The 17,169-nt window shown below is 39.6% G+C and overlaps 1 protein-coding gene across 2 annotated transcripts in view; it reads left to right on the forward strand.

The window, feature by feature from the left end:
- The window catches only part of TPP2 (tripeptidyl peptidase 2), a 398,345-nt gene that overhangs the window by 263,908 nt on the left and 117,268 nt on the right, over positions 1-17,169 (forward strand). The window contains exon 24 of one of the 2 annotated variants that reach the window (XM_085622690.1): positions 6,366-6,404. The exons of the other annotated variant lie outside the window; for it this stretch is intronic. Coding sequence (XP_085478816.1) covers positions 6,366-6,404 — 39 coding nt within the window. The remainder of the gene's footprint in view (positions 1-6,365; positions 6,405-17,169) is intronic. 2 annotated transcript variants of the gene reach the window in all.

The following is a 17,169-nucleotide window of genomic DNA, read 5'->3' on the forward strand; positions in this document are numbered from 1 at the left end:
ATGATGTTTATTGGTTCTACCTATTCTGATGTAGAAGAAGAGGAAGTTGATTTGCCACCAGACAGCGATGGAAGGTATGATGGTGACCGGGATTTTATTGTCCCAAGTGGAAATGATAGGCCACTTCCAACAGGTTGCTACAGGTGAGATTTTTAAATTTCATTTGTTGATTGTAAGAGCTGCCAAGAAATTCAACCTACCAATGACCTCTGTAGATCAACCATGTATTCTATAAGTCTTTAGAGAGCAACCTCAGAAATACATTAAATCCAGGCCTATTCTTGAATAGGTCTAGTCAGAAGGTCTGAAATTACAACTGCTACTATTCCAACTGTGATACCTTGTCTGGAAAAGAAATACAAAGCCCCGGATTCTGCTCCGCCTTGCCTCCTTGGTCATACTTGATGGGATTAATTAAATGCCTTATCAGCTCAGAGAATGAACAAGACCCCGATAACGCCATCATCTAGTACGCTAGACTGGGAAATTGATTCACTCCTAATAGAACTTATTTGGGGGACCAGATGAAGACACCCCTGACAGTTCCCTCATGTCAATACACAACTCTGAGGATGATTAGATGCCGAAATCCTTGATCTCTAGGTATTGTGAATTGGGTGGATGAAGACGTCGGCGCCCACTAGAACACTCCACGGAGTAGGATTATTAAAGAGTAACCAGCAGAGAACGTTAGGCGGAGGCCTGAGTTGGGGAGGGGGGACTTGGGGGAGATTGTATCGCAGATTTGGGACATCTATTTTTCGTGGCTCACGCAGATCACAAAACTTCAGAGCAGGTTTCAACCAGTATGGAGGGTAAGGACGCCCTTATTATCCTGAAATATTCACAAAAAATCTAAGCACCTGATGGCAGATATTTGTTACTAACTGCTCTTCTATCCGATTCTTTTGTTTCAGCTGTGCATAAAAAGAGATTGCTGAATCCTGTTTCAATTAACACTACTTTGGTGGTTAGGGCATCAAGTTGAGTGGCTACTCTTGCAAGATACACCTGCATAATATGAGAAAAATGGAAAAAGCATATTACACACTTCTCTGCTAACATAAAACGAGATGCAAATTGTAGAACACTGGAAGGTCATCAAGCCTTCAAACATTCTTTAGCAATGGCAATGTAATTCTTCTTTTTAGGTTCCCAAACTAGCTCAATTCTGTGTTTTTGTTGGCTCCACTTGCTTATGAATGATTAGATATAGGTTTGGAAATAGTGGCCAGAATGAAAGACCTGCCTTTTTAATAAAGGTGACCTGTTTAAATAAAAAGTAAAGGGAAAATTTACAGTCAAAGAAAACCGTTTTTTAAACATAGCCAAAACCGTGGATATAATTTTCCAATGTAGCCTATTTGCAATCCAAGCAAGAGGCTCTTCCACACAAGGGTTTGCATTCTGTCATCAGTTTATGTGGGGCCTTTAAATGTCTGTAACCAGCAAAGTGAGGAGTTATAACTATACATCCCTAGAGCTTTGAGGGGCACAAAATGTTTGCTTCCAGAAGCAAGCATGGTATGCTGCTTGCCCTTTAGATCTTTTGCACTCCTGTGGAGAAGGATGATTTAGAGATTTCGTTCTCACTGATGAGCAAACATCAACCAAATAGGCACAAATAATCAATCTGTCAGGATTATTTCATATTCTAGAATCCCAGATGCCTCACATTTTGTAGTTGAATGCTTAACTCAAAAATATATGCGAGCATTGAAGCAAGAATATGCAATGAGAGTTTGAAAAGCAAGCATTGGTAAAAGAGGCTATTGATGCAAAGCTCCAGTAGTGTTTTGAGGCTCTCTGTTCTCCAACAGAAACTTTGATTCCCCAGGCAATATCTCATCCGGCGCATATTCAAAAAGAAACCGACTTTAGAAACTACTCCCGTCGTCATCCCTTAAAGTCTTAGATCTCCAGTGTGCATTCCACAATGTGTGCTTCTACATCTGTGGCATGTTGAATACAGTGTAAAACAAATTTGATAAAGGGGGAGAGGATGTAGCCATACTGCTAGAGCGGTCGACCTCAAAGCTGGGGAACTGGGTTCGAGTCTCGGCAACGACTCTCAACATCCTGTGATTCTGGGCAAATCACTTAATCTCCCTGTGCCTAACAAAAAAAATGAACGTGTCCTTCTGTAACGAAACTGGTGCTCATGTAAAGAGCTCTGATACCAGATGTCTCGGGTCTAGTTCACGCTATATATATACAACTCTTAAAAAAGAAAAGTGTCTTAAATTGTTAATTCACAGTGCTTCTAATTAACCGAAGATCAAACCAAGAGTCACCCAAGGGTTTCATGCACACCTACCCACATCTAGATGATAGGTTTATGCATAACCCCTCAGCACAACCAAGGCTCTCTTAACCTCCGTGAGGAGCTCCTGAGAGAGTACACTATCGGGATCTGCAGTAAGATGCAAAAAGCTTTGTTGGACACTTCAGAAATCCTTTAACCAGGAAAGCATATTAGCTATATGTGAAGGAGGTTCTTTCTTGGTGCCTGTAGAGGAATAGTCCTACCTCTGTTACAATGACATTTATTCCACGTGACTCTTTTCTTTACATTGGTTCATGTGTCATTTGCAGAGATCCAGATGGTGAAAGTTTAAATTCTAAGCTGAGTGACCGAGCTCTCCATCATTACTGGGCTTTAACATGGTTGAGGAGTTTGGTCAGCATTAAAATTAATGTTTTCCCCACAGTTCTTTACGCTACAAACTTCATGTTGTGTTGTTGAAAACCTAGCAAGCTTCTCAACTTTTGAAAAGGTTGCATAGTTAAAATTATGAGGGAAACATCTGAGGAAGTAGTGTTTTACAACAAAAGAAAAAAAAATCTTTAAGTAGCGGAATTCTCTTGCCAAATGTGTTTCTGCGGCCTTATGTTTAGGCAAAGGACGTTTTCCCAAAGAAGTGCGAAGGTGGGAAAATTCTCATCACTTCACATACAAATTTTTTACTGACCTCCCTCCCTTCCTGGGATCATTTCACCTTATGACCCAATATGCATTCCAAAAAGAGTGAATATCTAAAAGAATGCATTCCAAAAGAATGAAAGTTTGGTTTGCTTCTATCAAGAAGAAAAGTGAACTCGCTATATGATGAATTGGGAGCATTTCATAGGCATTTCTGACTAAAGAAAAAGCCAATATGTTAGTAAAGGTGTTACCCAACACTGAGCTGTCTTAAATGTGTAAACCCATTAACGCAGAGCTTCTGCACATGCAACACGCTCTTACTCAACAGATTGATATCTTTTGCAATGACATGCTGTTCTTTTGAAACAAAATCAATACAAACATCTGTGAATCTGGTTCAGTTCAACAACTAATATTGCAGGTATTCACTGTGTTCCAGGCCCCATCTCTGCCATCACAACTGTGGTCAGCCTTCCAAACTGACAGTTCTTTGCCCTTCGTGTGGGCGTCTTTTCGCTGAAGCAACTACTACCTCTATTGTGAAAGCTGTTTAGGCAGGTTCACCATGCTATTGCAGCATGGCAGAGGTATCTGCTTTTCTGTGATCCCTGAGGATGGTACCCACCTCAAGGAGGTTGTCTGTCTTATAGAAACACATATGCAATGTCCTCTATATGCTTGGGATTCTTGTTCCAGTCTTTGGAGGACAATGCTGGACTTGTTCTGTCTTGGATTGCCATGATTTAGTCCCAGGCAGGAAATATACAGGTGGACGTGGGACTGCTGGCATCGGGTCAGTGCTACTGTATTACTGCCAGCAAGCCAGTGGCTGATCCACAATCAGTAATAAAACGTTCCACAACCTATTCATGAAGCAGGGAAAAAGAGGGGTGGGCAAACTGGAAGCTGTCAATTATTAGCGAATATTCTAATACTGTCCACCTTTCAATAAGGCTCTAAGATACTGATCTTTAAAAAGCAAAATTGGACAATGGTTGGTGGAGTATGACAGGCAATCTAGCATGCTTCACTGCTTAACCAGATCTATCTAGCAAGTCCCACTGGTTCCCTTCCTCTAGAAGCACTCTACGACTTTGAGGAATACTGAAAGAGTCGGTCCTCTTACAAAACCACCTAAAGTGATCCCGTCATCTTTCCTGTTTTCTTATTTTGACATGTTGAATGCCCACTTAAAACCAGTGCAGACAGTACACAGTTTTAGATTTCTCTTTGATATTGGCATTTCCTTCACCAAGTGTGGTGTCAAACATGTTTGACAAAATCTCATTCGTGGTTGCTGTACTGCGGGTAGTAAAAATAGGGTTTTTTCTAGGTTGAAAGAATACTGATCTTTGTTTGGCTCACTTTTAACCTAAAACAAAAAGGCTACATCACACCTTCCTTTGAAGGCTTTACACTGGCTGTGGGTGACAGTGATGTGCTTCCTGGGGTTTAGAAGCATTAGAGAAAGGTCCACTGTATAGTCAAGGTTCTTCACTCTGAAGTATCATCCCAGCATATCCCAGACTTGATGGAGACCTACCTAAACTTTGCAGCTACCTGGGGTTATTTCTTCCTCTACATTTATGAATATGGAAGGGGGGTCTGCCTATATATTTAACCCGCCTATGCATTTGATTGACTCACTAACCCAAAAGGTTTTCTGGCACTTACTTCTCTCCATTTTCTCTCACCTTTCTTTGCTTACCTTTTTGGCCATTCATCTAAAACCTTCATCATCCCTGCTTTCCAGCAGGTGCCAATGAACCAAAAGGCCATCCTCATCCCGCTGCCAAGGCATATTGTAACATATCAAGTGGTTATTTCGAATTTTGCATGTACACGTCTTTTATTGTACGTGTTCCATCAGGACTTCTACACCTGTGTAACCCCTTTGCACCCATGTCTACAAGTATTCTAATGTAACTAAACATGGAGAATATAACTTGATTCAACTCAAGTCAGAATCAGGTTACTTTGAAAGTATTTCCAGAAATCTTCACCAGAAAATCATTAATACAGTTAGTCAGTACAATAATAAGAAATATGTAAAAATTAAAACTGTGGACTAGTTTCCCTAGCTCCAATATCCGAGCCCCCAATAGCCGTATTTGGACTGAAACATAGAAGACTGCCATGTTCAGTCAACCTGAACCTTTGAATTTTTCAGCAAATTGAAGTTATGTTCTATTCTACTAGTGCATATGATAGTATTTTGCAAATAAGAAACCTGTGAGTCCAATAAACAAAACAGACATGCCAAACTATGGCCTACTGTTTTGGTCAATAATTCTTTCTGATTCGAGGGTATGGAGGAGTTGTTGCAGGAATGGGTGTGGCTGGGATTGATTACGGTTTCATTGCTGCATTTCTTGATTTCAAAGTCACAGTTAGGTTTTCTTTTGCTATTTCATATTTGAAGATCGAGTTACCCTTGTAGCAGAGACTAAGATAAAGAATACCAAGTTTCTATAGAGAGCCACCACCTCTGTTTTACTGTTTTTTTTTTTGTATTTTTAATTATTGGGGGTTTTAAGGGCTCACCAAAATTTACGCCAGACACCACATTGAACAAAAAACTTTCTCTAGTAAATTTGTCTGTCATCCTAATTTTAATCTTTTTTTTAAAAAAAAAAAATGAGACCACAGTTTAACACATCATGCACAAACTGATTTATTTGACCTTAATCTTAAAATGAAGGAGTAGAATTGAAGCCAACAAATCCACATAAAGAAGATCAGACAGTAAAGGTTGTCATAGAGGAGGGGGCAAAGTAATCTATGCCTAGATTCTAAACTAAATATTTCCAATTCTTGTAATAACGTAGCTAATATAAAACTACATAATGAGTGGGCCATTCTAAACCATACCATTAAATTCTCCAGCAGCATTCCCACATTTAGTCAATATCTAAAACTGGATAGCACATTAAGTGAACACTTTAAAGAAGAAACTATAGTAAGTTCACGAAATACGTACAGAAATTGGAGTGAAAATGACATGAGAGAAGACAAAAAAGGGAGAATATTGTGGTCCATAAAATTGTGGAGTATTATTTTGCTCTTTTTGTTGCTATTTCTACCCGTGGTAAATACGTGTTCTCCTTCTGCTGTGTGCGGTAAATCTGGGCTTTTGAATGCTCTCATACAGCTTCTACTTCTTTGTTAATACAAACTTTTTACTCAACTTCCGTGTATTTATTATTTGTGGGCATATTTGAAATTTAGTGGACAATGGCAGTAGTTCACAAGTGAATGTAAAAGACAATGAAAAGCCAGTTAAACCTTAATGTAGTAGGAGCATGTTTTATCATAGTGCTGCTATTTGATCGTTCACCAACTGCAAGTAAATGTTATGCCATCTTACTACGGAGGTATCTCCATCCTATGTCGTATACTGTATGCATGTGTTCTTACAGTATGTTATTCTAACTCCCAGGGGCAGTCTGCAGCAAAACGACAAAGGAAATTGAAAAAGGTACTGATTGCTAGCTCTTAAAACAGATTTACAATAGTCTTTTTCTAATATATGAATTGCGGTATTTTTTAATACATATTTGGTATTTTTTTCTTTATTTTTTTTTTCTTTTAACAGTCTTACATTTTTAAACTTCTATCGCTGTGCAATTGTGACAAAGTGCTAGTGTCACAGAATTATGTTGCTTCTTTTAGTGGAGCAGGCTCTATCAACCGATCATTCTCTGCTGCCCAGCCCCTTTCTTGCATAAGTGGCTTGTGCCAGTTCTTGCTTCTTTTAGTTTTGTTTTGTATCTTAACATGTAAGCACCAATAAATTAAGCTAACTAGATGAGTTTTCTGTATTTTTTCATACTGCTATTTATATTCCAATTGGTAAATTTGTATGCATTTTAAAGTACACTAATCTTACGAAACACATTTCACGTCTTCCAAATTGGAAAATACCTATGTTATGTGAGATCCACAATAGAATCAGAAGTGCCATGTATTTTTTTAGGTAAACATCACTCACCCCGCATCCATGATCCCGCTTGTTATTACAATGCGGTCGTTACAACGACCGCGTTGTAACAACGCAATACCATTACCCCGCAAGTCGAAACCACAACTTGCAGAGGGGGGGAGAAGGGGTTGGATTTAAAGTCCAACACCTTCCCTACTGTCTGCACAGACTGGAGTTGGAATAGTAAATCATACTATTCCAACATCCAGCCCCCCCTCCGCAAGTCGTGGTAACGACTTGCGGGGTAATGGTATTGCGTTGTTACAACACGGTCATAACGACCGCGTTGTAATAACATGCGGGTTGAGGGAAAGCGGGTAAAGGAGTGCTATTCTTTTTAAAGAAAAATATTTGATAGTGTTATATACTTTTCCAGTCCTACTCAAAGTGTTTTAATGCATACTTTTTTGCATTATGCTCTTGAGGTGTCTATTTTATTTATTTCTTGGATAGCATCAACATTAGCCTGCCATAACTGGTCTTTAAAGGGATATTATCCCTGAGATGATGCTCCACTAACTCTCCAACTGTGGAAATCTTTTCTTTTCTTGTTCTGTTTCATTGCTGGATCTTCGAATATATTATTCTAGGAGTGCTGATTCAGTTGTCCGATGTTGTGGTATAAATATGCCTCTCATGTACTTTAACTCTTCTCTTCAGCATCACCAAGAAGAAGGACCTCACTGAAGCATCACAATCTTACGCTTGTTTAACAGATATGCTAGCAATGTATTTCGCAAGATTTAATTCATTGGCACCTTCTGAACTTTGAAAGCCTCAGAACTCCCAGCGTAGCAGGTCCGTCTAGGATATCCAAGACCGACAGTGGTTGGTGCTTGCAGCTGTTTCATGGCCATTCCAAAGGCAAGGTGTGCAACCCATGAATTTCCGCATCATCAAAACATAAGAGAAACAACCTGTTTCCATTGTACTGTTCTCATTCAAAACCCAGAAAATTATCTCAAAACTGCAAATCGTTGCTCTCTTGATTGAAATGAAATACCAGTGTTTGTAAAGCGCACAGCTACTTCCAAAGTGGTGTCCCGGCACTGGGGGCCCTCGGGAAGATTAAGCGAGCTATTGCCCATATTCACATGGTGCTGGGCTAACCCGCCTGCCGCCGGTGCCGGGGATCGAACCGTGAACCCCGTAGTCTGGAGTCAGTCAGCCACCAGATTTTGACACGGGGAGCAGGGCAAACCTTTCACATTGCCAGTGCTATTCCCGCCCTCCCCCGCATATGTTTTACAAAGCCGCCAGACAAGCAACTATATAGAAGGGGCCTGCAATGTCTTTGCCTTCAGTGACTTGGCTACAAATCCTCCTATAGATCCCTTCATAATAATACTTGAGAGTAGCTTCTGCCATCACACGCATATTGTGGTGATATTGACAGTTTTCTGTGCTTTTTCACTCTCTCCCTATTTACAGGTATTTGAACACAAAGTCCTAGGATCAAAGACTGATGGAACTTTGGGTTTGCTTCCCACTCTGTCAGAAATGTACATGTAGTTGCGTATGTTCCCATGAAAAAGAAAGACGGCTTGCCACATGTGGCTATTTTTGTAGGTTTGGACTTGGAATATGACTTTTGACGGATTTACAATGGATTGTTTCCCTATATATTGACATGGATAGGCAGCAAAGAATGAAATGGCATGCTACCCATTCATGTTTCCACCGATTAAGAAGCAGGTCTTGCATTTCCATTCATTGCTTTTTGGTAGCCCTGTGTCACATACACTGACAATGGACCTTTGAGGTAGCGATCTGGAGGGAGAGAGTGGTCTTGTTTCTTAAGTAGCCAAGCAGAGATTTTTAGATAGTGGCAGTACCTTTTTCTGGAACACTGTGTTCTTCAACTACTTGAGTGCCATTCCATGGCTAGTTCCATTGATGTCTTTCTTTCATTGTTCACGATACTAGCAACCCAGGACAGGTTTGCCAGTGGTTAGACTTATTGAAAGCATTCCTCCCATCACCTTTTGTGTGTATTATGTACTGCCCTAAGTGACAAGAGTATGCCCAGATGTGGGTCTCATGCTCACTGTTCCATGGTAACCAAGCTACACCCAACTGTTTAGCCCTATTCAGGGCAAAACTGGTCTTGGGTTGCTTGTGTTCCGGCTCAGGGAGGACCTGACTTGGGAATTCCAGTTATTCTGTTCCTGGTGGAGCAGGGTCAGTACTGATTTGCATATGACTAGGTCCAAACTAAGGTGCCATGGTGGGCAAAATAATGATTGGTTGGAGTGCTACCCAGAGCAATTGCTCTTGGTTTGATGTATTGCAAGCATTCCTCCCATCACCTTTTTTGTGTTACATGTTGTGATGACCTTCAAAGAGTAATTTGTTGGTTATTAGTCAAAGGAGCAAATCCTTGCCATGAATAGCATTTATGACTGCCAGCACATTGTTGAGATTAAATGACTATCTTAACTTCATTAAATTAAATAGGAGTGCAGTTCCTCACAACAAATAGCAATGTTGGTCTTTCATTTTCAGTGTGTAGAGCTAGTACTCCCTTTGGGTAATATACATTACTTCAGAGGAAATGGGTTTCAAATTCTGCTTCAAAATTCACAGTGCCACCTATAAAGATTGGCAACAGATGCTTCTATCTGTTATTTTTGAAATATCTACAAGTGCAAAATTAAAACTAGAAGACTTTGCATATTGCTGGATGTCAATAGAAGGACTTCACAGCCCATAAAGTTGTCGATTGTTCGTTCCTGTGTTCTAACATGCAGACTAAAATATCTTTAGCTCCATATTTAGTTCTCTGATTTCCACTGGAATGCCATGTGTCGTCCAAACCTTGCTTCCTTCAAAGGCCCTGGGTTTTGAAGGTCTGAGTCCCAGATACCCATGCTGATCTCCGTATGTATTGATCCCTTTATGCCTTGACTGCCTACCTCAGATGGGGCATGAACTGAACACCGGTGCATAGGTGCCAGTTTCATGAAATTATTTCAAGACCTGGTTATATGATTTAGTTTATAGCAGGCTTGTGAAAAGAATTGGCGGTGAGGTGAATATGTGGATGGCGCTTCAAATTCTAAAAGTATGCAAAGTGTTCTATTTTTACGCTGGACAATAGAGTTCGTAACTATACAAATGTCTTTCATTACAAATAATTCTTTTCTTCAGTGCGCTTGTTCTTGAAATGTTAGTCAGAAAAATGTTTTCTCTGAAATTATAAGAAATGGCGGTATGGCTTATAGCATATTGTTAAATAAAATAGTTGGGTAATTTGAATTTACTCAAAAATGAAAGAATCATACCTGCACAGGTTTGAAGAACAGTTTACTATAAAAAGCAATTAAAACTTCAATAAAGGGAAAACTACATTTTGGAGGCTGGAAAAACATTATGGCTGGCTTTTGGACAGAAGGGCTGAGTGTTTTGAGTCTTCGCAGAGTACAATTTGCAGCATTAACAGCATACCATTTACACCCCTAATGTAAGCTAACTGCATTTGAAAGTGTGTCATTCTAAATCTTCTCATACCTGAAACAAGGTAGGTCCCGCAACTTTCAGATAGGCAGTTTGGCATTCTAGTGCTTTATTACACTTGGGTGCACAAAACCATAGGCTTCTCATAAAGATCTAGTTTGCTAACCCAGCTTTCAATATAGTTTTAGAACTGATATATTTTTTTCTAATGAAGCAGTCTGACATTGTAGATGACAACATAATTATGGTTCTTCTACAGTGGAACATGCAATGTAGTTCCCAAAGTGATCATTTGTCTTTGTTTTGCTCTGTTTCTGCTATCGTCTCCATCGACAGTGTTGTGCATTACATGGCTCGTATTCTACCTGCATGACAGAGTTGTCTATAAACTACAGAGGGTTTTGTTGGGTGCAGTCCCCCACCTTCATGTTTTGGATAGGAACAGCCTTGGGACATGTATGGAAAAGCCAACTAGTGACTTATTCAACAGTGACATTTGACAAAGAGTGGCTGTGGCCAGGAGAAAATCTTTGGTTCGTTTTTCAATCAGCAATTGTATTTCTGGTTTATACACAGTCCTAAAAGTAAGGTCAGATACTTTATTGTATGTTTTTTTTATTATTATTGTTCGTTCAGGTATAACACTTGAGCATTATCACCTCATCCTTTGTTAGAATTGCCTTTTAACAAGTCTCAGGGCTCAGGCACTATCTCTTCAAATTGTGAACTGAGTGCACCTACAGTAGCTGTGGAAGATGTTTTAACATTGTGTAAGTAATAAATGATTAAAGTTCATTGATTCTTCTACAGGTATATACATGGTTATATCCAGTAGGTGTGTGATAATATTGTGCGACCTAAAGATGGCATTTGACGTAATTCAATCAATTCATGACCATTCATTAAAAAGGTTCCTGACCAGTTAATGTCTGTAACTTTGAAATTCCTTGCAATAATTGAAATAGCCTATTACTCACTGCTAAATCTGTTGTGGGGTGTGTTTTTTAGGTATAACTTATTTTTACATTTAAGATCTCAACTGTGCAATCTGCCATAAATGTGTGCGCTAGTGGAAACCTTTAAGAGATTTTATCATGTTAAGTTTCCATTGTTACCGTAAGTTTTGATGGTTTGAGTGAAGTATGTTGTCCGATGTGGAAGAATAATCACTTTGATCATTTATGTAGCATGCAGGCTAAAATAATTAGTACTAGTAAAAATAGAACCAATGAGAACATTCAAAAAAGGATGCCCAACAATGGTAACCAAATATGTAGCAAGATAGAGAAATATGATTTTATTTCCCAATAAGCAGATACTCATTTTGGCAACCTGTGAAGAATAAGCAGATAGTGAACTTGTATGGATTTGGACCAGTGATATCCTCTCCCCCACCCCCCGTAGCACATACTTGTCTAAAATTAATATCTAAGTCGACAGAGAATTATTACCAGTTCATACCTAAATGGCATTTTCTGGTTGCAGTTATAAAACTCTGTACAGTGTATGAAATGCAAAGACTTATGGGAAAGGATTTTTCCAACAGCACTGAATTTAAGAAGATGAATAATTAACTTTGTGTTTATTATAGTTTTTCTATCCTGAAGGCCAACATTGAATTCTCAATTAAATAAGCTGAAATGTGTTTAACCACGGTCTACATCTGCCAGTCAGTTATCATTGTAGTCCTTTTGCTCCACCATTATTTCTGACAGTGCCCAATGTTTGCTGAATTTAAATCCTTTTTGACGATGTGGTTTTGTAAGAGAGATTAATTGGTTCACTCTTATTTTATTGAAGAGCAGATAGATGAGCTCATTATTGAACCTACTGAAAGTTGATTCTGATGCTTATGGTTTCTTTTGTTGATAGCAGATAGGGACTCTGGAACAGTTTTCATGCAGTCATGTCACCGGAGCATGACATTTATCCATCGAGTGTTGCAGTAGAGTTTTGTAACGAGACTCTAGTTCATAACTGTGTACCTGTATACTTGACCCTCTCAGATAAGATACACAACTATTTATTTTAGAGGACATTATTCCTTCTTCAGAATCCAGATCTTTTGAAATATTTTACAGCAGTACCTAACAATTTGGATGGAAGAATATCTTGAAACACAAGAAGTGCTACCTAAAGCCACGTTGTAAATGCAGGTCTCATATTCTCTGGTTATGAGTCTAGACCATAGTACTTAGCTAAAGCATGCAGTAAAGACCAGCTGGATGCCTCCCAGAAATTCTTAAGCTATCCCCTTTCATGAATGGATTAGTGACTGTTCTGGTTGTGGAGTGATTCCATCAGGTGGGGAGTTGTTGGAAGCTTCTTATCACCTTCCTATACAAACTACATTCCAACAACAGTCTAATTACTGCTACCCATCCGGAGCACCTTTCGCGGGCAACAGTGGTTCGTTCATTGGGTATTCACAACATTTCAAAATGCAGTATCCCAGTTAATGGTTGCTGCACTGGAAAGCAAGCAGTAGTTTTACAGAATGGTTTTAATAAAATTCTGTCTCCAGCATAAGAGGGCATGCTCTCTTTCTCAGAACATTTTGCACTAGGAAAATAGAATATGAAATAAATCAGCTGAGAGCGCCTTTAACTTTCTCACTCGGCATGAAGTCCGTGTCCCCAGAATCCGTCCTGATAGTTAAAGTTTAGCACACTGAGATTGAGCGGCTCAAATCAGCTGATATGCTACTTATATTAATATCCCATCATGCAGGCATACACGGGGCTCAAGCAAACTTTTTAAACAACATTTTTAGTAAATGAGATACCACAGAAATGGTAAAGAAAAACTTAACATTTTCTAATGAAAATTGACACAGCTTCTACAATACCCATCACAAAAGTGTAGTCTTTTTCATACAATTGTATTGTATTGTAAATTCCAGTCTCCACCAATAGTAATGCCAGCAATAGTTACACATCATGTTGATCAAACCACCAGCAGCACCTCAAGTAAGTAATGGAATAAAGATGCATAATGCTCATTCGTCTGCATTCACCATGCCTTTGTACCAAAGGTTATAAACTGAAGACTTTACCTCTGAGAAAAGGAAACTGCAACTATAGGCTTTTCTGTCTTGGTGAAACAAAGGGTCCTTCTGAGACTTGTCCAGACCTGGCTACCACTGTTTTTGGGCTTTGATTCAATATATGCATTATTGCAATTAATGCCTAGACATAAACAATGTCTATTGGCCAGAGGACATAAATTGCATCTCCTAGCTTTCATGTTTTCTGAGGCAGAATAGGGGGCACTTCGTGTGGTCCGATACGGTGTGAAGAGATCAGCCTGTGGGTACAACTACACTCGATGTTGGTCTGCAGCAGTAAGGTTTAAAACACTTTCATTATTGCCTTTAGCTAAAACCTTATTGTGTATCTGTAAAGCCATGTAGATATTGCCACTCTGCACGTTTGTGTAGTTTCTCATTTGCGTTCAGTTTCAAATCACTGAAAATGAGTGCTGTAACTTTGATGTAAGATAGACTGAGGAAGCCTGGCCCACAGTCTATGAAATGAATTGATACTTTGTTATCCAAACATATGCCATCATCCCTTAAGTTAGCTAGTTTGATTTGTTTGCACTTTCCAGTTACCTTTCAGTTCCATGAGACCGGTTTTGCAGTGTCATTGCCCGCTACAAATAATGTAACCTAACAGTTAACATTTCATGACTATGATGTTGTTGGATAGCACAAACGGAAAGTGTGCTTGCCTTCCTCTAAGTAAGTGTGTCCATTTAAATGTGATCGACCCAAGCTCCAACCCACAGTCAGATCTTCTGTGTGAGCTCTCTAGTCTGTAAAACTGCTTCAGACTCCACCTGAAACTGACAGTGTGAAAGACCCAAGTCATGCCCCCTCAAAACAATGTAATTCAGCAGACCTTATCTTAGAACATAACCTTGGTCACTAAAAGTAAATATGTGCCATAGGTTCTGCAACCAGGAACCCATAGAGACCACAGAGATTTTAGCTTCACGTGAGGCAGCATGTAGCTGAAAAATCACTAGCTGTACAGCCTTGCGTTCAGTAGAATGGGATGTCATCTTTTATGTATTAAATCCATCCTGAAGGGAGAAAAGGCTTTACTAGAGATTTGTCCGTTTCCACTCATAGAAAGTGAATACTGTTCCTTTGAATAAACTGAATTTGGGGGGGGGCGGAGTGTCTATGAAAACCAGAGTTGTCGTTAAAACTGTTGGGTGGAGTACAGTCCTTTCTTTGGAAGCTACTTTCAAAAATCAGTCTTGCAGAGAAGAAAATCCCATATCTTAAATCCAATAATTGGCTTCTATCTCCATCACTAGCTTGTAAAAATCTTTTCAAGCTGATCCCAGGTCAATGCGTTGCACCACTAATGTTATCTTTCTGCATTCAAAAGTAGACCCCTTCTTTGTAATGGTGGAATGGGAATATTACATTATATGCTCTAAACTTTGAGAGAAACCATCCCAACACACTCCTGCAACAGTTAGTTTTTGCTTTCATAATTTTGTCCCATGCCTTTAGGCTTCAAATAGGCCCCCCTTTTATTGGTTCTTTTTGACGAGGAAGTATCCTGCGTGCTATGTTGACAGTCTAAAAAGTACATCTTGCATGGTATGATATGCAGGACCCACATCCAAATCTTGTTGACTCAGATTTGACCATGAATGATTCACGCCTTGAAGACTGACACATTTTAACTAGGATGGAAGGAGTAATGACTATACTTTGGATTACTCTGACATGAGTTGACCTGTGAGTCTCAAAATGGTTCCAAGGGTGGGATATGATCAGGATATCAAAAAATGGGGCTGTGTGGGGCCGAAGTGGTATAAAAAACTTCGTAAAGTATTTTCAGCTGAGACATGCCCTGAAGAATACTGAAAAATGATTAAATGTTCAATAAGATCTCCATTGAGCAGAATGCTGTCAGCCCCACTTTTGAAAGGGGCATTATTTTATTTATAAAACATTCGTAAACTGTACCCCACATAAGTAAAGCAGGTTGGAGATTTAGTGTAAAGGTGGTTAGGCCATATAGATGAGGAGTGAGATGAGGCAAAGATGCACCAGACAGAAGTTGTGGTCTAATCTGGGTTCCAGTTGTCACATTTTAACTTTTTCCAACAAATATATTCCATCTGGGTACAAATGGAGCCTTTGGTGTGATCGTTAAGGACCTGTTTAAGGGGCAGTGGAGCAACAGGTTTATTTTTCCATACTATGTGGCAGTTCATTCAAATTAGGAAATTGTGGATGGAGTAAGGCTTCTTTTGTCTACAGTACTGTAAAACCCTATGGAACAGACTGATCAAACAGCCATGTTTAGCATTTGGATAGTGAGGGTCACAACGCCACACAGAAATTTAGTAAAGGTCCATGCTGTTGTGATTGAAATAAGCTTTATTTCGATAAAAGATATCTTAAAAAGCACATACAAATATAAAATATACAAACATGTGGTACCAATATAAGAATCGTATAAATATAAACTCATCATATCATATTCCCAAGATCTACAAGGTTTTCTATAAAAAACATGTAAACATTATAAATAGGACAATATAAAAAAACATACGCAGGCAAGTAAAAGAAACAGCCAGGCTACTTAGCCAAGAACTGCAAGAGCTTTAGTTCTTAGGAGCCAGGCCCACCTTAAAAATTTTGATAGAGCGCAAGTGTACATGGATCGCGTGTCTGATTTAAGAATACGTAGCGCTATAAGGTGGTCACGTGTGCCCAAGGTTCTGCATAGAGGTTTAAGCCAATATGATCTTGGGAATTTATATTCTGGGCATGCGAAAAGCACATGTGCAATAGATTCAATTTTGGTTTCACAGAAAGGACAAAAAGGTGAAGTTTGAGAGGGAAATTTCCAGCGAGCGGTCAGCTCGCGCACCGGGAGGGTACCAACCCTAAATTTAAAATAGAGGGCACGGTCATATGGCTTTTGAATAATATCGAGGTAAGGCTCAAAGCAAGCTACATCTTTGAGAAGAAGGAACTCAGTGGTGCATCTACCTAGTTGGGAACTAGAATTCCTTTTACCTATAACCCAACTCCAGTAGATTTTCTTCAACTCAGCTTTCGGGGGCGAAGTTCTGTTTATCCAAGTATCTTTAAGACCAAGATCGTAGAGAAGGGTCTTAACATCTTTCAGCCATTTGATCTTATTCCAAGAAGGCATAGAAAGTATTTCGGACAGGCCCTCCGCATACTTAGTTAGCTCCGGGGTCCGCCAGAGCCGTGCCCAGAGAAGTAGAGGGCGTACTTTTGCCAGGTCTAACAGCGCATGGCACCCTAAGTCCGACAATAAAGGCACTATAAGTGTACTCTGTGGAAGTGCCATCAATTCCTTGTAGAAGCTGGAATCGGATTTAGCAAGTTCCTCAATATTGTTTGAGCCCCATAGTTCAGCACCGTAAAGTGCTGAGCTCACGCCCTTTGCCTTGTATATATCCAGTGCTGGAGCTATAGGCCTAGTTGAGGAGGAACGATGCTCTCTGAGAAGGGCACCAGTGACCCTCTTGTGGGTTAAGAGCATCTTTTGTACATGGGATGCCCAGCGCATGGTATCTGTGATGCGGATGCCCAAATAATCAAACTCTTTGACCCTTTCGAGAGGAACTGCATTTAAGGCTGGAGGCCGACCTAATTTTTTCGGAGGATTCAAAATTAGGTATTTTGTTTTGGTGGTATTAATAATAAGGCCTCTGTCATTGCAGAAAGATTGAAAACTGTCAAGAAGGGTTTGCAAGCCCATAGGTGTCTTAGACAAAAGGAGAGTATCGTCAGCAAACA

This window comes from Triturus cristatus, chromosome 8 (assembly GCF_964204655.1).
Source record: "Triturus cristatus chromosome 8, aTriCri1.1, whole genome shotgun sequence".
In the NCBI taxonomy this organism is placed as follows: Eukaryota; Metazoa; Chordata; class Amphibia; order Caudata; family Salamandridae; genus Triturus; species Triturus cristatus.